Source organism: Panthera tigris, chromosome X, assembly GCF_018350195.1.
Source record: "Panthera tigris isolate Pti1 chromosome X, P.tigris_Pti1_mat1.1, whole genome shotgun sequence".
Classification (NCBI taxonomy): Eukaryota; Metazoa; Chordata; class Mammalia; order Carnivora; family Felidae; genus Panthera; species Panthera tigris.
The window spans coordinates 45,685,396-45,712,272 of record NC_056677.1 but is presented as its reverse complement, the minus strand read 5'-3'; the positions used below and the strand labels follow the sequence as shown (position 1 = coordinate 45,712,272).

Below are 26,877 nucleotides of genomic sequence, written 5' to 3'. Positions count from 1 at the left end.
GGAGAGTTTAGGAACTGGCTGGAGTGGGGGATGACTGTGATGTTGTGTGTGGGGATAGGGGAGTGATGTTCCAGGGGCTGCCTGGGAAGGGGGAACTGTATGTGGACTGCCTGGGCTGGAGGGACACGGGGCTGGGTGGGATGGAGGAATGGTCAGGGGACTGGCTAGAATGAGAGATCCAGGGACTACCCGGGATGTGGGCGGGAGGAAGGTCGCCTGAGATAGGAGGCCCAGGTGTTGGATGGGATGGGGAATCTGACACTTGGGACTGGCAGACCCAGGAAATGGGGAATCCGTGGGATGCTCGGACCTGGAGGCTGCCTGCGATGGGGGTTCCTGGGAGGTCTTAGATGAGGATCTTGGGCCGAGAGGACCCGAGGGATATTGGAACGGACTGGGATGGAGGGCTTCGTCAGGCTGAAGACCTTGGTTAGGTGAAGACCCTGGGACCGGTGGAAGGGAGAACTCTCCGGCAGCCTGCGATGGGGCTGGCCCCGACCTGGCGCGGGTGTCTCGGGTCGGGTCCGGCTTCGGGCGCGGGTGGCGGCGGCAGGTGGGGCGCGCGGGGGCGGGCCGGACGCGCGGGGTGGGGGCAGGGGCGGGGGGCGGGCCGGCGGCCGGGGCGGTCCCGCGCGGCCGCGCTGCGCAGTGACTCCGCAGCGGGCGGAGCGCCGTGGGCCGCGTTCTCCTGAGCTGTGGCGGTGGCGGCGGCGGCGGCGGCGGCGGCAGCGGTAGCCTCAGCTCCTGCTCCCCGTGCCGCCGGCCCCAGCGCTGTCTCCCGGGCCCCCCCGGGCCCCCGGGCCCTCGAGCCCGGTGCGCGCCCTCGCGTCCCGCCGGCCCCCTCCCCCGGCTGGGCCCGGGGGAGGGTGGCGCCGTGAGCGAGCGGGGACCGGGCTCTCCTGCCCCTTCCCCTGCCCCTGGGCCGCCAGGATGGAGGCGGGGTCGGGGCCCCCGGGCGGTCCGGGATCCGAGAGCCCCAACCGGGCGGTGGAGTACCTGCTGGAGCTGAACAACATCATTGAGAGCCAGCAGCAGCTGCTGGAGACCCAGCGGCGGCGCATTGAAGAACTGGAGGGCCAGTTGGACCAGCTCACCCAGGAGAACCGCGACCTGAGGGAGGAGAGCCAGCTGCACCGCGGGGAGCTGCTCCGGGACCCCCACGGCGCGCGGGATAGCCCCGGCCGCGAAAGCCAGTACCAGAACCTGCGCGAGACCCAGTTCCACCACCGCGAGCTGCGGGAGAGCCAGTTCCACCAGGCGGCCCGGGACGTGGGCTACCCGAACCGGGACGGCGCCTACCAGAACCGGGAGGCAGTGTATCGGGACAAGGAGCGGGACGCCGCCTACCCGCTCCAGGACACTACCGGCTACCCAGCCCGCGAGCGCGACGTGGCCCAGTGCCACCTGCACCACGAGAACCCAGCCCTGGGTCGCGAGCGTGGCGGGCGGGAGACCGTGCCAGCGCACCCGGGCCGCGAGAAGGAAGCCGGCTATTCAGCTGCGGTGGGCGTGGGGCCCCGGCCACCGCGGGAGCGGGGCCAGCTGAGCCGTGGCGCATCCAGGAGCTCCAGCCCCGGGGCCGGTGGCGGCCACAGCACCAGTACCAGCACCAGCCCGGCCACAACCCTCCAGAGAAAGTAAGGAACGTGTGTTTGTACCCCTCTCCCCCCTACCCCCTTCACCCCGGTTCTTCCCCTCCAGTTCCCTCTCCAACTTGTCCGGCTGATAAAGTAAGAAGCCAGTGCCTGATACCATGTCCTCCTCTCCCGTCCCAGACTGTCAGAGAAGCTGGGTCCTGCTCAAGCAGCCGACACCCCTTCTCTGGCCACCCCAGCCTGGCTTGGCCAGATGAGTGCAGGTGTCTCTTCTTTCTCAAAACCGTGGCCAGTGAGGGCCTACAGCAGTCATCACCCCTCCACTTCTTCACCCCCTAGCTGTACCCTTGCCAGAGGATGGCTTTTCATTTATTTCTTTATTTTGGATGTGCTGCTTGGGATTTTTATTATCTGTGATTTTGTCACCTCAGAGCCCCAAGGGAAAGAAAGCCCCCGTCTCCCCCCCCCCCCACTTTGGGTCTCCTCTGCAGGTCCTGAGTGTAGGCCTGATCTTGTCTCCTCTGGTGGCCTCAGCTCCATGCTTTCCCAGAGAGGCAGGTGGGGACTAGAATGGCTGCTGGAGGCTGAGACATCCCTCTGAGGGGAACCGCAGCACATCCTGGCCAGGGGAGCAAAGATGGGGGAGCAAAGATGGAGGCTAGGCCCTTGGCTAGTTCCTCAAAGAGCACCCCCTCTCCACCTTCAAGAAAAACACCACCCAATTAAAGAGCTCCCAGGAAGGGAAGCCTACAGATCTTCTCTCTTGTTGGATCAGTGCCAGTTTCTTTGCTGGTGTCCGTATGTCTGCCTATTTGGGACACCTTGGGTTGGTGGGACATGGGCTGGGTCCACTTCTTCCATGCAGATACTACTGTGAGCTGGTCAGGATAAATGTCAGGCTAAGAGAGTCAAGGGCATGCAGGCTCACAGGGCTGCCCTAAAGGCCCCCTGATTTCTCTTTTGCTGTGTTGGAAAGAACAGCACTGAACTGGGAGTTAGGACACCTGGGTTCCCCTTCCAGCTGTGCTGCAGATTGACTTTGTGACCTTGACTGACTCCCTTCCTCTCTCAGGCCATCAGTCCCCCCCATATCTTGTCTTCCTTGAATGCTCTTTAAGGCCCCCCAGCTTAGATTTGATGGTTCTGTGACTAATCCAGCCACACTACAGAGCAAGTCTGAAGTCTTCTAGCGAATGGACAGCCTTCCCCCTCCTCTCACTGCTCAGCTGGTCCTACCATGTGCCACAACCAGTGGAGTGTCTCTTGGAGGCTGGGCTGGGGGTGGGGAAGCCTTCTGCCTCAGGAAATCTGCTGGGAGACAGCTCTCTGCAACTCCCCCGTGGTGAGGCAGCAGGCTGGGGTGCTGGGTTGAGATGGCTGGGCCCCAGGAGCAGCAGCTGCAGCTTGAGGCCTCGGCTGGGCTCCACTGCAGTGCACCCTCAGCTGAGTTTCGGTGTGGACTGCCTCAGAGTAGTCCCGGGGCCAGGGAGATGGGTTCTCCTGTCCAGGCGTGGTTGCTGGGAGCCTATTCCCAGTGGACTGATTGTGTGCAACTTGGGGCCCCACCCTGGAGGAAGGGTCCAGATCAACCAAGCAGAGCTGTTTCAGGAGAGGGCTACGGTGGGTGGGAGCAGGAGACTGGAGCCTGCTGTGGTCCTTGAGCCTGACTGTGGAAGACTTTTCTGGAGTGGTCAGGCCTGTGACAGAGGAAACAGGCTCATTATATGTGGCTCCAGAGAGCAGATCCAGGAGCGGTGGGAAATTTGGGGGTAAATCAGGGAGAACTTTCCAACCTGGCTGCCTGGTGATGCAGAGGACTGTCAAGAGGTGGGGGTGGGAGCTGGGTGGACTTGTCCGGCAGAGGCCCAGTGGGTGTCAGGAAGAGCTGGAAAAAGCACCATTCCTGAATTGGGTGTAAAGCCCAGTGAAGTGACCTGGGTCTTCCCCGATACCAGGATTTCATTACCCTCAGATTCTCCATCCTGCAGACGTGGATCTCTTGGCTGGCTGGAAGCCCATTTGCTCTTGAGCTCTGTGCTTCTGCCATCCGCACAGGCCTGCCTCTCAGTCTGTCCCTCTTTTGTGCACCCTCCAGGCTGTTTGTCCGATTTCTTTGCCTCACATTTCCCACTGGATTAATAAGGGGGTTTAGATAGTGCTTTGAATTTCTCCTAGCCACATATTAAATATTTGCACATCAGTTATTGCCTCTTTTGGGCCTCACCACAGGCCCTGGTGAGCATTAGCAACTCCATTTGAGAGATGGGGAAACTGAGGCCCCAAGATGAAAGGCTTTTGCCCAAGGTTACGCTGCTAGTTCCTAATGGAGCTGGGACTAGAACCCACATCCACCTGTGTCTGAGACCTGTCATTTTTCCACTAGAGCTTTCCAACCCACATGAGTCTCCTGGCTTCAGGACCTGGCCAGGTCCCAAACTCGGAGAGGCCAGGCAAGCCTTAGGTATCTATAGGATTGGAGCAGGAGGAGCTGACTCTGGGATGAGTGGCAGAGTCAAGGGGCAGGGGTGTGGGGGAGAAGGCTGTGTCTCCCTCCTTTCTACTCTCCCTCCCAGCCAAGCATCCAGAGGGCTTGTTCATGCAGTAATCATTGCTGCCACCACAGCTGCTGAAGAGACTCCCTTGCCAGGCCTGTTCTGGGTTTGTAAGGAGTGGGTGAGAAGGCTGCTGCTGGAAGCCAGGGCAGGCAAGGTGGGAGTTTAGCGGCAGAGGCTGCAGCACTGGGGGTGGATCGGTAGAGTGGTACAGGCTAGGCGTTCCTGGTCCCCAGGCTCCCTCTGGTGGAGGAAGAGGGGAGAGACGGGCCTGGGCCCCAGTTGCCTCTTGTTGAGGGCCCCTTGTGCCTAGGGACTTATTTAGTCCTCCCAACGACCCTGTGCGTCAGGCACCACAGTCCACATTTTACAGCCGAAGAAACCGAGGGGCTCAGAGAAGTGAAGCGACACACCAGAGGTCACAGTGGCCCTAAGACAGACTCTTCATCCTGTGAACTTTCCCTCTAGTGCGGTTGCTAGCGGCTGTCATGTCCACCCCCACCCATGTCATACCCCCAGGATTCCAACATCCTCCCGCACTGTCTCTTCTGGACGGGTTCCCGGATGCCAGTATGCCTTCTGCTGTGCTCTGGGTGTGGCCTTCTTAGTGCAGCAGAGCACGAGATGAGGCTCAACCTCCTTCTGGCCCCTGGTCTTCTGTATGTGAGGGCTTTGCTTGTTTGTTTGTTTGTTTGTAGCTGCTGGTCTCCACCAGTGTTCAGGTCTTTTTTCCCTGGAATTGTTCCCCTCAACCCCCAGATGATTAGAGAAGAGCTCTGCTTTCGTTGTTGATCTTGACCTGGCCCCCCTTGCAGTTCTGGCGCCTGGAATGATTTACGGGTGTGCTGGGGGCCACTGTTGAGTTGCTCCACACTGAAGAGAGCGGTATTTCCCACGCTTTGTGCATGGGCCCAGCTCCGGCTCTGCCGTAGGCGGTGGTGGGCTGAAGCTGGTTTGGTGGTAACTCTCCCGCTCCCCCCCCCCACACACCCTCACCCACCCTGCAAGCTGGTCCACATTGGGGGGCAGCAACCAGAATGCCTGGCCTGGTGTTCTTGACAGCCAGGGCAATGCATGGTCTGCTGCTTGGCTGCTGGGCTGTGTCAGTGTTCTCCCTGCAGGGGCTGAGGGCACTGGGAAGGAGAGGGGGGAAAGAGTGAGCCCAAGGGAGGGGCCCCGGGGAAGTCTGTCTCCTTTGGGCTCTCAGGTACTTTTCCCGGGGGGGGGGGGATTTCTCCTTCTTCCCAGGAGGGTAAACCATCTATTTTTCCCCCCCACTGTGTTGAGAGCATTATACTTGTGTGGGAGGAAATGATAATGTTGAGTTGAATGAGAATTAGAGGAGTCTTGCTTCTCCGTCTAGATCTGGGGCAAGAATGGGGTTGTTGTCATCCACAAACATTTCTTGGCTGCGTGCACAGAGCAGGAGGGGCCACCAGGCTGAGCAAACACCATGCTCTCTGCTCTTGAGGAGCCCCCTCCTCCTTGCCGGAGCTGCAGGGCTCCAGGCTCAGCCCACCATCATGACAGTGGTCTGGACAAAACAAGTGGCAAGAGTGGTGAGTGTGGAAGTTCTCAGAGGAAGGATCAGGGTAGGCCAGGCCACTGGTTGGGGACCCTGCTCAAGGGCTTCAAAGAGAGTGGGTGTCTCCTGGGGTCCAATGGGGGCCTAGGTGGGAGGAAGACTGAACTGAGGCTTACCCTCTGCTACTCTTTCATCTCACCCACCCCTGCCTACTGTGGCCTCTGAATTTGCTGAGAGCATAGTAAAGGCCTGGAGCACGGAGAAGAGGCCACACATGTGCTGAGTGAGTCTCAGCCTTCTGTGTGCCAGGCACCACCCTATGTGGCTTTATGTAATAATAGCTAACATTTTTTTTTTACTGCATTTACTGTGTGCCAAGCACTATTTGTTCTGAGTGCTTTCCATGTATTAATTCATTCAATCTCCACATGAATCTTTTGATGTAGATGTTGTTATTAAATCCATTTTACAGATGAGGCAACTGAGGCCCGGGAAGGTTGGTTAACTTACCCAAGGTCACTCAATGAATAAGCAGGAGAATTGAGAAGGAGCTAGAAGGAGCACAGGTGGCCAGGCTCCAGAGTCCATCTGCAGCGTTCTTACCCACGATGCAGTACTACTGCCTCTTATCTCATTTGCAGAGTCCCTGCCAGGTGGGTGTTAGTATTATCTTCATTTTTCAGGCAGGGAAACAAGGATCAGAGAGGTGCAGTGACCTGCTTGAGGTTACACAACTGCATGGGGCCCAGAACTGTCGGGCTTGAGACTGTGGTACACCACTGCCTCCCTCAGGCAAGGTGTAAAGACGTTAGAGACACTCCAGGCATGGCTCCGGGCTTCCCCCAGCAGAGCTCCCAAGACCACTGCTCCAGTCAGGGTCCGTCTCCTGACTGCCTCCTGGAGTTTTGCCATAGTCTTCTCTAACAGATGCCTCTCCTGCTCTTGTTCCATCAAGCCTCTAACGAGATGCAGCCTGGCCAACCTTTCTGCAGGGCTCCAGTGGTTCCACTCTGTCTTTGGCCTCCAGGAGAATGTTCAGACTCCTCCATCTGCCATGCATAGTCCTCTTAGCATCGGCACCTGACTTCCCTTTCTCCCCTCATCTTTTGATAGTCCCCTTCTCACAGACCGTGCCCCAGCCAGAAGGGCCTGTGCACCCCAGTGTTAGCCCACTCAGCCTTCTGATAGCCTCGGGGTCTTTGCTGATGCTGGTTCCTTCTCCTGGGCAGCTCCATATAGTTCCCACGCTGAGCTGAGCTGTCATCTCTCCTGTGTCTATTTGCTGGTCTACCCCTGGCCCTTGAAATGAGTACTTTCTCTCTTTTTAAGTTTCTTTTCTTTCCTTTATTTTTTTGAGAAATAGAGAGCAAGCAGGGGAGGGGCAGAGAGAGGGAGACAGAATCCCAGGCAGGCTCCATGCCATCAGCATGGAGCCTGATGTGGGGCTCGAACCCACAAACCATGAGGTCATAACCTGAGCCATAGTCAACGGTCGGTGGCTTAACCAACTGAGCCACCCAGGCGCCCCTCTCTCTTTTTATACCATTATGGTTGTTTACATCTTGTATCCTCTCTACTAGATTGAGAGCCCCCACAGATTGACATTTAAGTGACATGTATCAAGAGCATGTTGTGTTGGTCCCTATGGTAGGTGCTCTGGGCATGAGTGACAGAGCCAGCAGCTTGGAAACACACAGCACAGCACATAGTAGCCACTCAGTAAATGTTGAATAAACAAATGAATGTCAGATTAAGCCTTGGTGCACTAATGGCTAGAGGTGCCTAAGTTTTTCTTCATTCTAGAGCCCCCCATAGAGAGATGACTCCACTTCAGAATTCTCTTGGCTCCTGCCTTGCTTTCTCCTCATGCTCCCAGGAGTTGTTTGGCCTCTACTTTGGGCTTTTCATACTTACCAGCCTTCCAGTTTGTGGGATACCAGGGTAGCAGAATCAGAGGAAACTTTGGAGACATTTAGGCCTGTCTATTCATCATTACCTCTCCCTCCCATGCTATGGCCATATCATACCGTGGTCTTGACCCTCAGTGCAAGATCTTCTGTTCCGAAAGGAGCAAAGAGACATGCGTAGGACTCGTGTGCAGCCTGCCCAGTTTAGTGGAAAGCTACTTATTTATCCAACAAGTCTCTGTTGGGGCTCAGACCCTGGGCCGGGTGTGGTGTCTCAATGTCAGAATAAGACACGGCCCCTTTGGCTCACTCCCTGGCTGTATTCCCTGGCAGAATGATAAACACGGGTCATGGGGGAGAACGATAAATAAATGACTTATTTCCACTTTTGGTAACTCATTTAGGGCAAGGTAATTTGCTAGTTACTCTAACTTTCTCATGGAAGTTATTTGATCTCTCTCCAGGCATCCATGTTGAAAGCATTTACGTAGGGAAGCCTGTTATCAAGCATTTAAGAGCTGAAGCTCTTTGGGGCCTCTGTATTCACAGAAAGCTCAGTGCCATGGAAGGGGGACTCTCTGTGACTCTAGGCAAGTCACTTTCAGAGCCTTGGTTTTCTCAAGTTGCAAATGGGGATAAAACTATATTTTCTGATATATAAGATTCAGATTCATGTTGCACCCTACCTCCCCAATGTATCAAAAATTTTCCTGTCTACCTAACACAGTAGTCAAGGAAGGTTCTGGTCAGGATGGAAAGCTGAGAGACGAGGATGGAAAATAGTCTGTGGGGTTGCCCTGCCCCCTAGAGGTGGAGTGTAGCAAACCAGACAAGTCAGCCAAGATCCACACAGCACATCCTTTTCAAAACAAAGATAACAAGCCAGAGCCACGTGGGCTGATCAGGATGATTCCTCTAACATTTTAAGAAGGAAAGTTTGTTTTTATTTTATCACAATTTAATCACAATTATCACCTGATATGTGCCACTTCTCCAGTATCAATGCCTGTCTTTTTAGCTATGTGATTTTTATATCCTTTTAAAGGGATAATATGACTGTATATCTGGGCCTTGTGATTTCCTACTGGAATCCAGGATGCTGTATTTGCCTTAATAAAACCAATTATTTTCCTCTATATAACCACTTTAGAATTATTGTCATCATATCTGTGATTAAAAGTACCTACATGTTCCTTCCCTAAAATTCCCTTGTAAAACTGGGAGGCACTTGTACATCTGATATGCTGGCCAGTTCATAAATAACCCATATTCTCATGATTGTTGTAAAAATTGAGTAAGATGACATATGTGAAGTATTCAGCACATAGTGTATGTTTAGTTGGTGATAGGCATTGTTGTTATTATTTTTAAAAGTTTTTTAATGTTTATTTTTGAGAGTGAGCACAAGTGGGGGAGGGGCAGAGAGAGAGAGAGAGAGGGAGACACAGAATCCGAAGCAGGCTCCAGGCTCTGAGCTGTCAGCACAGAGCCTGACACAGGGCTCGAACTCATGAACCGTGAGATCATGACCTGAGCCAAAGTCAGAAGCTTAACCGACTGAGCCACCCAGGTGACCTGAGGCATTGTTATTATTAATAATTTTGCAAAACTCTGTGCTGGGGAGGAGCCGGAGGGACAGGCCATGTGGGAGCTCACCCCACTTCTGAAAGAGAGGTCAGTCCAATGAATATTGTGTGCCTAGGACATGCCATTCCTTGTACTGCTGCAGGCAGGGAGTTCTGTGATTAATGTTATACAGTTCCTGGCTTCAGGGCATTCACAGTTGGGCAGAGAAGATGAATGTGATGCGGTTTCCTGTGTGCTGTGCCGGGGGTGGGGGGCACAGGGCTCTGTGGGTGCCCAAAGGAGGGACATCTACCTAGACTGTCGGGGAGAGCTTCCTGGAGGAGGTGTTGCCTGAGCTGAGGCCTGGAGGATGAGTAGGAGTTAGCAAGGTGAAGCAGGACAGTGTGTGGCTTGGCAGAAATGGAAAACAAAAGGGAGACTAAGGCAGAGGGGCCAGCGTGAGTGAATGAACAAAGGCATGGAACCAGCAGGGTGTGTTGGGGGGCGGAGCACTTTTATTAGGTCAGTACAAACTAAAGCACAAACTGAGGCAGGAAAGGTCTGGAGAAGAGTCTGAAGAGTCAGCCATCCCAGATCAGGAGGACACTTGACTAGCAGGATAACGAGCTTTATTATGTTGGGAATTGGGAGCCAAGATCGGGTTTTAGGTTGGGGCAAGAGGTCCTTATTGTAGAGAATGGGGAGATGTGTTGAGAGGCATGTTTTGGAGAGATCCGACTAGTGGATAGTTTGGAAGACAGATTGGAGGGCACCCAGTGAGAAGGCGAGTGTGACAGTCTAGATGAGAGATGATAAGGCCTGAGCTGGGGTAGTGGGGAGTAGAGAGATACTCTGTTGGAGGAGAGTGACAACACATTGACAAGTGCTGTGACAGAGGGGCATGCAGCCTACTTTGGGGACACAGAGGAGCGGCAGCCATTCATGATGAGCAGGATTTTAATAATACCAGCATAAAAGCCAAGAAACTTCAAGCTAGAAGGATCCTTAAAAATCATCCAGCTCAAGCTGTTCATTTTACAGATGAGAAGACTGAGGCCCAGAGAGAAAGGGCTTGTATGAGGCTGCTCAATGTATGAGCAGAACAGCTCTGACTAGAAAAGTCACTCTAGGGGTGCCTGGGTGGCTCAGTTGGTTAAGCGTCTGACTTTGGCTCAGGTTGTGATGTTGTGGTTCATGGGTTCAAGCCCCATGTCGGGCTCTGTACTGACAATCAGAGCCTGGAGTCTGCTTCGGATTCTGTGTCTCCCTCTCTCTCTGCCCCTCCCCTGCTGATGCTCTGTCTCTCTCTCAAAAATAATAAATAAGCATTAAAAAATGTTTTTTAAAAGAAAAGTTACTCTACTGTTAATGCCAGTGTTTAAAGTACTGTTCCTTAGATGTGCTATTTTATGCCTTAAAAGCCTGTGAAGATTATAGGGATCATTATCTTTGGGTCCTGCTGATGAGAAAACTGGAGCTCGAGGAGGCTTGGAGACTTGCTGGGGAGGAAGCTGTGAAGAGGAGGGATCACCTAAATAAAGGATCTCTTGCTTTGATGGCGGACAGACCCTCTGCTCTGTCTAGTTCAGCCCCTCAGAAATCAGATTTCCTAGATTCATAGCTGGGGAGTAGACCCAGATTTCACTTTCTCCACCCAGGCCCACCGTTTTTTCTGCTGCTTTTTACCCTAGGAGTCCCCATTTAATGTAACTGAGGCAGCTCACAGGCAGTTTTTGGCCTGATAGCTAGGCCTGTCATCCCCCCTTTTTCTATTTTTGTGGAAGAGGGCGGGCTTGTGTCTGTCATCACTTGTGTGCCCATCGCCTTGGGCAGAGTGTCTCCAGCCTGGATGCCTTTGTTATGAGTCCCCATGGTATGATACACAAAGAAGGAGCTTTGGAGACAGACAGACCTAACTTTGTTTTTGTTTTGTTGTGTTCTGAGTATAGTGACACACAATGTTACATTAGTTTCAGGTGTACAATATAGTGACTTTGCAAGTTTATACATTATGATATGCTCACCACAAGCATAGCTACAGTCAGAAAAACCTATTTTTGAATCTAGGCTGTGCCCCAACCCACTGGATGACCTTAGCTATGTCATTTACCTTCTCGTCTTTGGTTTCCTCATCTGGAAAATGGGATGACAATGCCCATCTCTCAGGATTAACCAAGAACGTTTGAATGGCATTCCCTGATACTTGTAGGTGCTTAATAGTCATTTGCAGGGGAAGAAAATCAATGAAATAACCCAAGATTGTGCCATAGCACATACCTCATTTCATAATTATGGTATTACCTGAAATTCTTTAGTTTTTATGGGAAATAACTCATCCAAATATCTGAATAGTTCATCCTGAATAAGACAACTTGAAGTTTAAAAAACAAAACCAAACCAAACCAGTCATCTCCTTCTCCTGCTTGGAATCTCCCATAGACAATGATTTGAAGAATTCAGCGCTCGGCAAAGATTTGCTTCCCCTGAAAACGGGTGTATTTCCTCCTTCCTAATATGAGGTTGTCATGGCTCATTGTATCTCGCTTTCTTCCTCAGCTACCAGTTAATTTGAAGTACAGCTTCAGCATCTCTGTTGATCTCTTTTTCTGAGCTCTCGTTTTCTAGTTCAATTTTTATTCTTTCTTTATCTGTGTTATTGGAGTAAGCCACCTCAAATCCTTTGTGACTCAGGCAGGTATAAATAACTAACAGGTGTAAATAGTTGAATGAATGGAGGGCTGGAGAGGCTGGACAGGCAATGGTGGGGCTTGAAGGAGACCAGAGGGTGGTGCAGGCTGGGGCAGCTGAGAAGGCATCTGCATAGATGACTGTGGTGCCATGAGGAGTTGAGGCATTAGTTAGGGGGAGTCAGCCCTTTACTCGCCTGTCTTCTTCCTGCTCTAAAAAGAAGCATGGAGGGGCACCTGGGTGGCTCAGTGGTTGAGCATCTGACTTTGGCTCAGGTCATGATCTCGAGGTTCATGAGCTTGAGCCCCACATCGAGCTCTCTGCTTTTGACAGGGAGTCTTTTAGATCCTCTGTACCCCCCCCACCCTCTCTGCCCCTCCTCTGCTCGTTCTCTCTCTCTCTCAAAATAAATAAATAAACTTAAAAAAATAAATATATAAAAGGAAGCATGGAGAAAAGGACCTCACACCACGTGGAATCATCAAGCTCCCTCTTTTGTATGTAGCATGTGGGTGATCAAGGTCCAGAGAAAGAGGAGGGACTTGTTTTTAAAATTAAATTAAAGCAGTACATATGCATAGTTTTAAAAAGGCAAGTAGTACACAAAGACACATGTAAAAAGCCAGTGTCTCCCCGTTGCCCCCTTCCCAGTCCCCAGAGGTGGCTGCTTTTACCATTTAGGTTTTCTGGCAGTGACTTCATATCTCTCAATAGCGTGCATCATTTCTTCATTTATCAACTTTGAACATTATCCACTGACTTCTCTCTACTATGACAAGTGAGGATTTAGCTTATTTACAACACCTGACTCTTTCTCTCCTCTTCTCAAATTTGTAATTTTTATCAAGTACTATTTTAAACTATGGTTTCTTATTCCATCCATTTTCTACAGTATCTTTCTTTTTTTTAAATGTTTATTTTTGAGAGAGAGAGAGAGGGAGACAGAGGATCCGAAGCAGGCTCTGTGCTGACACCAGAGATCCTGATGTGGGGCTCGAACTCATGAATCAAACCCATGAGATCATGACCTGAGCCGAAGTCAGGCACTTAACTGACTGAGCCACCCAGGCGCCCCTCCACAGTATCTCTCGACCACTCAGTTTGTAAGACATAGTTATTAGGGCCCCATCCTTCCTTCCATTTCTCTTCCACCCTTGTAGCTCCTGCTTTGTGTGTTCCATACTTTTGTCAGCAAGCTTGATTGCATTTATATTCTGTTCTGTGACAATAATTAGGTCTTCAGTGCTGTATCAAGACAAATTGATTTTAAAAGCTGACCACATTGGGGCGCCTGGGTGGCTCAGTCAGTTAACTGTCCGACTTCGGCTCAGGTCACGATCTCATGGTTTGTGAGTTCGACCCCACGTCCAGCTGCTGACAGCTCAGAGTCTAGAGCCTGCTTTGGATTCTGTGTCTCCCTCTCTCTGCCCTTCCCCCACTTGTGTGCGCTCTCTCTCAAAAATAAACATTAGAAAATTTTTTTTTAATTTGACCACCAATACACTCTATTTATGTGATTATGATTATGTCAATATTATTCATTGCAGGGCCAAATAGTGTACTATAATTGCACCTCAGTTCCCAAGGTCCATTGTCACAACCTCTGTACTCCCAGGAAGATGTTCCTAGCATCCAGATCAAATGAATTTTCCTTTCTTCTGCTCTACGACATTGTTCAAAATCATGCCACTTTTTACTTTGTTTTATATTTGAGACCAGGACTTCCTTTCTACCTTGTTTGTTTGTTTACTTCCTTGCTTATTTAGTTACTGTTTTGTGGAGTTCCTTGCACCTGCAGAATAATCACAGCACTTCTTCTGGGGACAATCTCCTTGGAGATTTCTAGAAGAAGGATTTTTTTTAAACTTCACACCGAAACATAATATGCATACAAAAAAGTGCTCACATCGCAAATGAATAGCTTGGTCAATTTTTACAAGCCAAACACACCTATGTAACCAGCACTCAGTTTTCCAGTCACCGACCCCCCGGTACAAAATGTGATGCATTTTGTCTTTTGTTACATAATTTTTTTGATAGTCTCCTCCCCTTCATTTTCTCTCTTTCCTCTTGCTGGAATGTCATTTAGTTGGATGTTGAGCTTCCCAGATTGATCCTCTGGGCTGCTGCTCTTTTCTCTCATACTTTCTGTTTTAGTAGTTTATAAATGAGTTAGTAGAAAGTCTGGTTGAGATGTTTGTATATCCACACTGCCTTGTCCACTTGCTGGCTTTCTTTCAGATGAGCCTCCAGGGAGCTGACTGTTATAATGGGTGCCCCCTAAATGCCAGGATGAAAAGCACTTGAAAAGCACTTTATTCCAGGGACACCAACATGCCACTTGGATGCCCTAATTCATCCCAGATAGTTTAATTCCTTTAGCCCTGAGCTCTCTGATATTTTGCCTAGGGGTGAATGCCAGGCAGCTTGTATTCTAGATTTGAGGGGTTAGGGAAGCAGGGGAGGATTTCATGTACTTACCCTTGGTTTATTCCCCTGTCTTCAGATCCTGAGCATTCCTACCCTTTCCTCATACCTACCATCTCCAAGTCTGGAGTCTTTCTGGGTCTCTGCTGGCCCTATTGATTCCCACCCCGGACTGCAACCCCCTGAGTGGTGCCCCTGGCTCTCCTTCCAACTATGCACACTCTTCTTTTTGTTTTTTGCTTCTAGAAATTTGTCGAAATCTCTCATCCATTGATCTCACTCTCTTCCATCCTCTTCACTGTTACAATTTCCTACCTTATTTGATTTTTCACATTCGTTTTAGTGGGGTCCTGGGAGAGAGAGAGGAGATAAACATTTATGCTTCTGAGGCCCAAATGAAGCTAAAGATACTTTTAAAAGTGGTTGTTTTGCTTTCTCACTCTGCACTGAGACTGGAAATTATTAGGAACCCCCCAAATACCTAACCGTGGAGGGCCTCGTTTCAGCATGTGTTACCTCTGGCTCCATGTGCATTCGTGAGCATTTTTCTCAACCTCTGGTGCAGTCAAGAGAGCCCTCAGCAAACTGAAGACCTGGGTTCTGACTCCTGCTCTGCCACGGCCTCCATCTGTACCCCCAACCCGAGCCAGCCCCTCTACTTCTCTTGGTACCCTCACTGTGACCTGAGAGGGTCCTGGGTCTGCTGTGAGCTGTGCTTTGGCAGCATTGGGTGGGTGCCTGGCATGCAGCCCAACGTTCTGGTCCTTTGCTTAGGCCGTGGGAGCAGGTAGACCAGAGATGGGCCCCCTGGTGCACAGGAGGGGCTTTGAGGATGAGCTGAGGCTTCTACAACAGCAAGCTTCTCTAAGCTGCACCCCCTTCCACCCACTCTCCTTCCAATCATGGCTGAACCTCCATCCCTCTGCCCCAGGCAGAGGGAGGCAGGAAGGGAGGGCTGGAGAGAGCCAGTTCCATTTTCCTTTTCTCCCTCTCTCCTCCTTCCTTTTTTTTTTTGTCATAATGCTGAGCTGATCTGGACTGCAACACCTGTGCCTAATCCCACCTTTCCTTTTCTTTTTGCTCCCCCTCTGACCTTGAATGATTGTTTCTTCCAGAAGTACTCTCTGAGTGCTCATAGTGTGTCAAGGGTGTTGGGCTGCACTGTGTGGAGGGGAGATTGGAGCCAGGTGAGGGAGAGAGGCCAAGCTCACAGGCTGGTATAGGAGATGAAGTGCCGCTTAGCTCTGGCATGACAGAAGGAAGCCACAGCTGTAGCAGTTAAAAGCCTTGGTTTCAGAGTCAGACAAACCCAGACTTGAATCTCAGCTTCCCTGCTTATTAGCTTCGTAACTCTAGGCAAATCTCATTGCTACCCTGATCCAGAGTTTTCACATCTATACAATGGGAAGAATAATCACTATCTTGCCCAACTGTTGAGAATATAACACAAGCCCTGAACCATTGTAGGTGCTTAATCAATATTCACTTTATTCTTTTTGGATTATTAGAAGGCAGAATATGCTACGGACCAAAATAAAGCCTGCTTGACAGAAAGGAGCATGAAGTTGGGGAAGGCAGTATTTGACCTAATTACTCCTAGGGCTGAGCTCCCCAAAAGCTCCTCAGAAATTATAGGACAATACACTGTTGCCTGGTATTCAAGGCTCTTTGTTGTAGTCTCTGCCTATCTTCTATTTGAAATAAAAATGTGAAGTGGTACTTGTCTCATTATTTCCTGAAAAAGAAATTCAAAACATTAAAAGCAAAATATTTCCTTTGAAGTATGCAGCAATCTTCATTATTATTATCATCATCCTTATCATCCCAGAACTTGTTCAATGAATAGTGGAAATCAAGGACCATGGGAAGAGTAATTACCAGCAAAGGGATAACCAGCAACCAAAATTACCATGGCCTTCATTTTGCATCCATGCCACCATCTTCGCCTTCGATGTGGCTCTATTGCTGAAGGTGGTTTCATTATCCAGCAAGCTTTCTGATTTGTCTGGTGGTTCATCTGGTTGTTCTCTTTCATTAACCTTTATAAGATTTTTTTACATCACCATCATCTCATCTTCCTGACTTCTCTACCTGCCTATTTGTCATTTCTAGGTCTGATTCTTGGTTCAGATGGGTCCCTTCGGAAGGAGTCTTCTCCAGCTGAATAATCTTTCAAAAGGTTTTGACTTTCATTTTTCACATTGTCATGATTTAGATGGCTCTTGGACTTGGGAGGTATCTTTGCCTCTCTCCCAAGTGCTTTTCCATTCCCTAGCCATCAAAAGTAAGTCTTTACACCACTTGTGGTCTGGGAAAGCTCTTGCATGCTCCTTTTGGTCAGGCCGTGGCTCCATTCACCTTTTTAGCCACTTTCTTCCCTTCCTGACCAGTAATCAAGTTGTAGTCAACTGTCTAGGGTTCCCTAAGCACAGTGGACTTCTTTGTGCCTCCATGCCTGTATTCTGGCTATTTTATCAGCCAAGAATGCCTTTTTACCCCTAAGTAGCAGATATCTACCTAACGGTAGAAGAACATCTTCTATGTACCTCACACTGTTCTAGGTACTTAGAAACAGTGAACAAAACAGACAGAATCTCTGCCTTGTGGAGCTGATATTCTAGTGTTTGTATGTTGGAGGGGGTGGGGGCAGAAAAGAAACAAGAAGATATGAGTATGTCACGTAGTGGTAAGTGCTGTGGAGAAAAATAAAGCTGGGCAGGGGCATCGGCAGTATAGAAGGCCTCGTCAACTCCACCATAACCAATATTTGCACAACTATTATTAAGCAGCTTTTCCTCATTTAAGAATGTTTCAATTTTATTACATATTGTTTACAACCATAATCCTTCCAACAGCTTTATCAGGTTAATGCTATTAATACCTCCATTATATTGGTGAACAAACTGAGCCTCAGAGATGCAAATCACATAGTTAGAAGGGGCAGGGCTGCGATTGAAACCTAGGCCTGTCTTCTCCAAGGCCTGTGTTCATAACCATTAGGCCATCCTGTTCCCAGAAAGCCTCACCACAACTCTCTGAAGTTGGAATTATTATACATATTTTATAGTTGGGAAAACTGAGGTTCAGAGAAGGGAATGGACTCATTCATGGTTTCACAGCTGATAAATGGATTTGAACCCAGGTCCATCCACCTCTCAGTGTTAGACCTTTCTATAAACCCTGAGGCTTAGGTATGGACTTGCCTGGCTCTACTTTTGTAGGGCCTGGGCAAGGTACCAGTTGACACCCTTGGCCTGTCCCCATTCTGTATGAACCTGTGGTTTGTATAGAACCTTGAGATGTGTATGGACACTCCAGGCCACATCAAAGCCCTCCCTACTCCCAGATTCCCCTTGGCCACCTGTTGGGCCTAGCCGGTGGACCTTGATAATAAGACCTCACAATTCTCGCAAATAAGCTCAAGAGACATAGGCAGGGAATGCCGGGGTCCTGGGTACCTGGAGTGTAGTCTAGAAGAAAGAGGGCCAAAAATCCTGATGGTCCCATTCCCTTGGCCCCTGAGACCCTGATGGTCCCATTCCCTTGGCCCCTCAGATCCTTTACCTCATGGATAGGGGTTTCTAAAGTTTGCGGCCCAGTGTAGGGGCCTCTGTTTCCCAGGATGGCCTATGGTATTGCTATTTGTAATAAGCTAGACTCCAATATCTTCCTCCTTTGGCTTCCCAAGTTAGGTCCTACTTTTGCAGCGAGAGAGGTTCATATTCCATGGGCCTGGGTCTTCAAGGTCTCTGGACAGTGAAGAATGCAGCTTTCCCACCAAGCACTGTGGGACCTGCACACAGACTCTTAGGTCCCCCATCACAGTATTTTGTTCATAGCACTCTCAGGACATTGGCCTTCACGTCTCAGGACCTTTTTAAAAATTAGACATTTAATGCATTCTTCCATTAGAAAATGTAGAAAAACTTGGAAAAGTAGAGGAGGAAAACATTACCCATAATTATAGCACACAAAGGCAGCCACTGCATGCAAACATCTGGTGTGTTTCCCTTGTTCTTTTCATTCTTTTCATACAGTTGAAATGATACAGCACATAAAATTTTTTCTTGCTTTTCGTTTGAGCATTTCCCCATGTAATTGCATATTCTTCATTAGCATTGTTTTTCATGGCAACTGATATACCATAAGGTACTTAACCATCCTATGGATGCAGGGCATGGAAGCTGGGCCCATTTGTCCACAGTTTCAAATCATGCTGTAGTGGGCATCCTTGCACATCTAGCTTTTAGGGAACTGGCCTTGTATAGGAACAATTGTCTTCGGCTTATTTCCCTTTCTAGATGGTCCCTCTGGCTGGGTCTGATTCATTTTGGAAGTCATTCATTTATTCATTCATTCTATCACTACATATTTTCTCTGTGCCTCTGTGGACCAGACCCTGGGAACTGGGGCATACAGGCATGACTGAGTGACAGCCCCAGACCACCAGGAGCTCCTGATCTTCAGGAAGAGTCAGGAAATGGACACTTTCAGAACAGTTTGATCAGGGCTGTGATGGAGGCAAGAAAAGGACAGTGCAGGGGAACAGAGGAGGGCCTCCTCATCCAGCCTAGAGACATTAAGATAAGCTTTCTGGAGGAGGTCTTGCCTAAATGAGTCACAGAAAATGAATAGGAGTTAGCTGCAATAAGAAGAGGAACTTCCTGTTATACATAATGAGTTGAATAAACTTATTTATCTCTGACACTTCCCCAAATCCAACTGAAATATGAGTAAAGAAACAAAAAAGGTAGGGGCACCTGGGTGGTTCAGTCAGTTGAACATCCAACTTCAGCTCAGGTCATGATCTCATGGTTCATGAGTTCAAGCCCCCATCAGGCCTGCTGCTATCAGTGCAGAGCCCACTTCAGATCCTCTGTCCGTCCCCACCCCTACCCCTCCCCTGTTCACGCTCTCTCTCTCAAAAATAAATAATTTTTTAAAAAGAAAAAGAACTAAAAAAGGTAGAAACACACAGGGTCTGGGATGCTGACCAGAAGTAAACTGTTCCACCCAGAGAGCCCCAGAAATGCTTAGGATTTGGAGGGGCTATGAACCACAGCAGACAGGGTGAGGTGTAGAATTCAAAACAGGGAGAATATTGGAAGTCTGTTAACAGACACTCTTGGCCCCTCCCTGGCCCCATCTAGTGAGGCCCCCCCCCACCCCTCCAGCCCCATCCCTGCACATAGGGGTTGATTTTTTGGAGAAATTGAAGTTAAGAGGCCCTGGGCTTGGGGATACCAGGCACAATGAAGGGTGGGGTGAAACAGGCTTACAAGCATCCTAAAACAGTGGGATCCCAACCTCTTCCACTCCCCTACTTCCAGGACACCGAAATCAGGAGCATACAAGAGGGTAAAGTAGTCTTCTCTGAGGAAACTGAAAGTCCCTAGAAAAGGGCCTCCAAAAGATAACATGTGGGAGTCTTCCAACAAAAGAACAGGCTTCAGCCCAGCAACTGTAGTGAAGCCCACCACCTGGCAAGCTCCATCTATTCACAGAGCTTCCCATCAGCTTGTTAGTGTCATGGGAACCAGTCACCAAGGATCACCAGCCAAGGACACTTAAGATAGGTACATTTCATTTTATGTAAATTAAACCTCAGTATAACTGACATTTAACCTCCCCCCCCCCCCGCCGCCTGCCCTCGACTAGCAAGCCTTAGGTAGCCAGAGATGATCAGATAGTACAAGCCTGTTTGAAGAAGACCATCAACCTATAAGAGTGACCAAAAAAGCAAGCAAGAAAACAAAAAACAAAGGCACTTGGAGGGAACAGAGGTCACAAAGGGAGGAGAAGAAACCTGGGAAGTTAAAGATAGTGTCAAAATAAAGATTTCCACAGAAGAATTAGAAAATAAAAGGTGAGGAAATATCCTAAGAAGCAGAATAACAAGACAAATAAATAGACAACAGAAGAGAAAAGATGAGAAAATTGGAGGATCAATTGGGGAACTCCAGCATCCGACATTAGGAGTTCCAGAAATAGAGAATGGAGGAAACAGCAGGAAGAAAGTGATCAAAGCCATAATACAAAGTGATCAAAGAAAGTGATCAAAGCCAAGAACATGTCCCAGAACTGAAGGAATGAAAATCCTACTGAGTAACCAGCAAAATAAATGTTAAAATGACCACAGCAAGGTATGCCTGTGGAATTTTAGAATACCAGGCATTAAAGAGAAGATCCTGAAAAGTTCCAGAAAAAAAATATGATACACAAAGAATCAAGAAAAAGAATGGCATTGGCTTTCTCAACAGCAACACTGGAGAGCTAGGAGACCATGGAGCAGTGTTCTCAAAAATCTGAATGAACATAATTTCCAACCTAGAAGTCTATACTTGGTTGAACTATCGATCGAGGTTGAGGGTCTAATAAAGACATTTTCAGGCATATGAGATCTAAAGATTTTATGCCCTAGGCCTCATAGGAAGCACTGGGGAATGTGCTCCAGCAAAATGTGGACATAAAGTCAGAAAAAAGGGCAAGGGATCCAGGAAATCCAACACTGAAGAGAGGTGAAAGGAAACCCAGAGTGATGAGGAGAGGAGAAGATCTCAGTGCAACCTTGTGCAGGTCTAGAGAGCGCCCAGTCTCAATTGCACTAGGGACAATGTCTCAGAGGGGGAAAAATAATCTGATAGATTACCTGATGTGTCAAAACATATTGAGAGGAGAATTGCACTTCTGACAGAGTTTGGGGAGAATTGATCATAGATATGAAGAAAACTAAGCAAGCAAGATCATCGTCACCATCATCATCATCACCATCAACAACATCAACACCAGGGAAAAGAAAAAGTTGCATGGAAAAGGAAATGTGGTTATAGCATATGATACGATTTATCCATTATTAGTATTGATATAGTCATAGTAATGCCCGCTACCAGTATTGATTGAGCTAGATGTACACATGGGCTCTTTAGAAATGAGGAGGTAAATACCTGAAAAAGCAGTTAAAAGAGTTGAAAAGGGTTTGTCCCTGAGAGTGGGGGTTGGGGGTGCAAAGGGGGTAGGGTAGGAAATTTGTGTGTTTTGTTACAATCCTTGAAGTACTGGGTGACTTGAAAATCTACATATGTGTATTACTTTGGCAAAAAAATGGTAAAAGGACACACAAGAAAATATGTTTCCAAAATAGATTAGCAGCACGAACATATACTTTAGAAATACGAAAGTGCAATCAGAAAAAAACGTGGAGGGGCGCCTGGGTGGCTCAGTCGTTAGGCGGCTGACTTCGGCTCAGGTCATGATCTCGCGGTCTGTGAGTTCCAGCCCCGCGTCGGGCTCTGTGCTGACAGCTCAGAGCCTGGAGCCTGTTTCGGATTCTGTGTCTCCCTCTCTCTGACCCTCCCCTGTTCATGCTCTGTCTCTCTCTGTCTCAAAAATAAATAAACGTTAAAAAAAATGTGGAAAACGAGTTTTGTGTTAAGATCGTTTTACAATTTGACTTTTTAAACTATTTCACGTATCACTCTAATACAATTAAAAATACTTTAAAAGGCATAAAAGAAGGGCAGGAGTATTCCAGGTAGCAAATACCAGATGTGCTAGACAAGTAGGTAGGAGGTGGAGTAAGATGGAGAGCTTTGGAGAGTTTGGGCAGGACTGGCAGGGAGGTCATTGAGGGGAGTCACTGAATGTTTGGTGCAGGAGAACCATGTCAACTGATTTGCAATGAGAAGGGAGTTTTCCGTTGGAGAGACTTACAGTTAGACCAGGTGATGTCCAGGAGAGAAGATGCCTGGCTGCCCCTGGGCTGGTTCTCAGCTTTTGGAGAGACCTGTATGATCCCTGGACCAGGGTATCTACCTCTTTCCCCTCAGAGCACTGCTGGAAGGAGCCCTGTTCACAGTTGTCCTCGAAACCCCACATTGGGTAGAAATCACTTAAGAAAAATCCTTGGTCAGGGCGCCTGGGTGGCTCAGTCAGTCAGTTAAGCATCTGACTTCAGCCCAGGTCATGATCTCACAGTTTGTGAGTTCGAGCCCTGCGCCGGGCTCTGTGCTGACAGCTCGGAGCCTGGAGCCTGCTTTGGATTCTCTCTCTCTCTCTCTCTCTCTCTGCCCCTTGCCAGCTCATGCTCTCTCAAAATATATATAAAAAATAAACGCTAAAATAATTTTTAAAAAAAAGAAAAATCCTTGGTCATATTACATGCCCAAGTTTTTGGTTCAGAAAATATGGTCACTGTACTCATAGGCTTCAATAAGTTACTGTTTATGAGGATCGCTCCTGAGGATAGGAATTGGCATGGCTAAACCTTTTGAGAGCCCCGGGGTCCCAAGTGACCTTTCATTAGGAGAGGGCTGTGGGAGTAGCAGGAGAAATTGATCTCTTCTCCTGACATGGATTGATAAAGGGAGGCCTGGTACCCTGCGTCTTTGCCTCTCTATCTAGACAGCTGAACCCAGTTGATAAAAAAGAGAAACTTTGGCATTCTGAAGAAACTAAATATTTTAGGGCCCAAAGATTGTTTGGAACTCAGCCAACATAGCCCCGTTGTTTATAAATGAGGAACCAAGGTCCAGACAGCAGTGACTTATCCAAGTCTGTGCCACCTCCCCCAAAATGGTGGCTCAGCTTCATGGAGTAAGAGGTAGACTGACCATTAGGCAGGGCATTTGCCCTCAGAGAGGTGTAGGAAAGCACAGCACTAATGATCATTGGTATCTACACATAGTTAATCATACACTAAATGCATAAAGGGCTGTAAACCTCTGAGGTGGGATGCCCCCCCTACATTGAGGGTCCCATGATGTCATATACCCTCAAACTAGTAAGAATCAGCCCACAGTGAGGAGAACTGGTTAATTCATTCCTCATCATGGCTTAGAGATCTTTTGCTCCCCTCAGCTGCCATCTTGAGGACTGTAACACCTCATATAGGCCTGCTTTTGGAGCAGAGATAGGTATCTAATAACCTCTCAGAAGAAAGAGCCCTAGAGAGGAAGGGTCTGTCTTGACATTAGGGAAGTAGGATAAGGGAACTCACCTTAACAGTACATATGTGCCCAGCACTGAGCTACCGATACAGTGGCATGTGATGGTAAGAGCACGAGCTTTGGGGTTCATGCCAAGCTCCCCTACTTACATGATGTGTGGCCAATCATTTCAACTTCTCTGAGTCCTCATTTGATCATCTTAAAGTTGGATGAGTAGTTCCCACTTTGCAGGATCAAAGTAGATAATGTAGGGAAAGAGTCTGACACTGTGCCTGGTACATATAGGTGCTCAGTGCTGATGGAGGTGATTATATATGTTGCTTATGCTCAAAAGTAGATTGGGGCAGGAGGCCAGTCCATGAGTTCCTGGAGGGTTCATATTTCCAGGTCTGGGTATGGTATATGGTAGATTGAATCCATGTGTGCTGGGGCTTGGGGGTGGGATGGGGCAACAAGAAGACCAGCCTGTCTGGAGCAGAGGGTTAGTGTTAGGGAGAGAGTGTTGGGAGTGTTGAGAGTGTTGGGAGAGTGTTAGGGAGTGTTGAGGGTCTTGGCCTCAATTCTGTTGGCAGTTGGGGAGTCATTGAAGTCAGACCCCTCTGACCTGGTACCTGTGAATAATTGGGCCAAGCCTCAGAAGCAATCGTGTTGCTGCACAGTGAGATGGAAAGTTTTAATAAACATGAAAAGGTGCTCTGTGGCCCTGGTCATCTATCCCTTTACAGGACTGTGAGGCCAAAGGTGAGTACCACTGTCCTTGGCTGAACATGTACCATGTGCCAGGCAGACGCTGTGCAAGCCTTACCTGACAAGAGGAGAGATTCTCCCTCCACACACACACCCCATTTTACAAGTGAAAAAGCTGAGGCTGGGCATAGGGGAGTACCTTCCCCAGAATTACGTGGCTAGTAAGTAGCAGAACTGGGAGCACAGTACTCACCCACTCAGAGCTTCAACACCCTGATGCTTGCCTGCCCCACCTCGCTGTGAGTGCTCCATTCACTCTTCTAACAAATACTCCCTTCTGAGGTCCACCTCCCCTCCCTGTGCATCCATCTCTTGCTTTGCACTCAGCATAGATGATGCTCCCCTCACTGAGGACAGAGCCTGTGATGTGTTATCTCTGTCTTCTCTGTGGAAAAGGCACAGAGGGGATGGGGGGCACATAAAGGAGGAAGAAGACAAAAGAGATAGGAAAGCCTGCTTCCACACTCTCCCACTTCTTCCAAGTTCCCTGGTCCTTCTTCCTCCCCTTCCCCACCCCTAAGGCACCAGCTTCACTGTCTCAATCCTCCCCCCACCCCACCCCCCACACTCCTCTGAGGAGGAGCTGCCAGAGGGGTGTGGTTCAGATTTCACTCATTCCCTTGGGTTCCTTCAAAGCTGTCCTCCACTCCATTCTCTTCTCTTGCAGTTCCTTCACCTCTGAGGGGGCCTCACAATGGAGAAGGCAGGGCCTGTGTAGTAAACCGGAGCCCAGCAGCTGACTCACTTACCCTCTCAGCCTCATTCTGTTCATCTAGAAAATAAGCAGGTTGGACCAGGCAATTGGTGAAGCCTTTGCTATGTTGTTAATAATACCTGGTATTTGTCTGCTGGGTTCCAAAGGGTTTAATCATCCCAACAGCCCTGCCAGGATTGGCGTTGTGTTCCAAGTGGGGAGACTGAGGCTCAGATCCTGAGAAGGGGGGTGGCTTGCCTGGGTTACAAGGCTGGTAGATGGCAGAGCCAATATCTGAAGTGAGGTCTCTCTGGGTTTAAAGCTTGGGCTTTGCCTTGGCCCAAGCTGCAGGCTGCCTCTCAGCCACTCTGATTTGGGCCTTACCTTTCACTGTGACCCACTCGGACCCACATGGTTGGCTCCTGGCACCTCCCTGACCTCACCCCCTACCGTTCCTCCCTTTGCTCAGTGCACTCCAGCCATGCTGTCCTCCTCACTGTCCCAACAAATGGCCAGGCCCTTTGCCATCTCCCAGCCTTCTCACTGGTTCTTCTCTGGATGAGATACCCTACCCCTCATTTTCATGACATGTATTAGGCCACCAGGTCATTGCATAGGGCACAGGGAGAAGAACAGAGAGTAAATGCTGACTTTTTTTTTTTTCTGTTTCCCTTTCAGATCTGATGGTGAGAATTCCAGGACAGTCAGGTCAGTACCCCCTTTCTCTAGTAGCAGTTGGGAGATGGGGCAGGGACTGGGGTGGGGCCCTCTGATTTCTAACTTGGGGATCCATGGGCAGGGGTGGGGGCCCAGGGGTTTTGTCCCGTTGGTATTAGGGACGGGTATGGAGCAGACTGGGAGGGCTGGGTGAGTGTGGCAGGCATGGGAAAGGGGTTGAAAACTGTTCCTCAGTCTTTCTGACCCTAGCTACTATGGGCTGAGCTGGGCTGAACCCCAGAGGGATTCATGGTTGCTGCCCAGATGGGAAAGCTGACTTGCAGAGAGGTCGGCTCTGGACCTGGGACCTTCTCCACCTTTTCCTTCCAGGAGAAGAGGGTATGAGAGAAGTGGGGCTTCTCTGGTCTAGTGTTGGTGCTCTACCCCAAACTGCACTAGCCCTGAGTAGTGGGATCTGGGTGGACTTTTAATGTGACACAGTCTACACATTAGAAACATACATCATGGTGCCAAGTGCACATATTTTTTTTTACATGCTTGGTAAAAAGGATTTACAAGCTTCAGTAAGTTTTCAGGGTGTGATCAGTTGGCAGCTCGTGGGGGCAGGAGTAAAATGGGGGTAAAGACAAGGGCTATTTATGCATTTCCCAGGCCTTAACCCACCAGAAGCTTCATGAAGATACAAGTGTGAAGGATAGGGAGTCTGGGTGTACATGGGAATGGTGGGGGGACTCAGGATAAGGCCTGCTCAGGCTCAGCATCTAGGCCAGGGGTGATCTCTGAGATGAGATGGGCCCAGGCAACAAAGGGATGGGATGGGTATACTCAGTCCCAGCCAGGATTGTAACTAGCATATACAGTGCCTTCGTGAAGAGTAGAATCCACTGAGTTGATCAGTTGGAGGAAAATTCCCTTTCTACTGGTCTACTGTGGCTCCTCACTGGGGTTCCCGGCTTAGTGAACAGAGCACAGGATACCATTTCAGTCCCCTACTTGTGGCCTCTTGGCTGTGAACCCTTGTACGGGGCACAGCTTGCCCAACCATAGGTGGCAACCCAGGTCCTGCCATTCAGGCAGTAGATATGGGAGGGAGGCAGAGGATCCCAGCATAGAGATGGAAGTGTGTAATGGGACACACCGTGTCCTGGCATCCCAAGCAGGGGCTATGGGATGAGCACACTGATGAGGGCCAAGGTCGCGACTGTGGGGTGGAAGCACACTTGTGTCAACAGGAAAGCAGGGGAATGTGACAGATGCAGTCAGGCCCAGTGTCCAGGCAAGGAGTACATGACAAGATGCAGTTAGTCCCAGGATGCAGCCAAGGAGGGAGGCATGGGCACAGCCTGTCCTAGCATTTACGAAGGCACTAGTCTAGCAAAGGACCTGGGTCCCACTGTTCCACTGTGGGTTTGGAGAAAAGCAACCTGGCATGGCTCCAAGCACAGTCATAGGCCTCCACACTGATATCCCTGCTACTTGTTGAAGAATCCTATTAAAGGCATCTCTAGCTCTCAGCTCTCCCAGCAGGGGAGTTCCTGGGACCTATAGCTCAG

At 49.3% G+C, this 26,877-nt stretch overlaps 1 protein-coding gene across 1 annotated transcript in view; it reads left to right on the top strand.

Moving 5' to 3' along the window:
• Positions 1-930: 930 nt before the first annotated feature.
• Positions 931-26,877, top strand: part of IQSEC2 (IQ motif and Sec7 domain ArfGEF 2) — a 76,513-nt gene continuing 50,566 nt past the window's right edge. The window contains exons 1-2 of the mRNA XM_042974649.1: positions 931-1,637; positions 25,325-25,354. Of these exons, the coding sequence (XP_042830583.1) occupies positions 931-1,637; positions 25,325-25,354 (737 nt within the window). The remainder of the gene's footprint in view (positions 1,638-25,324; positions 25,355-26,877) is intronic.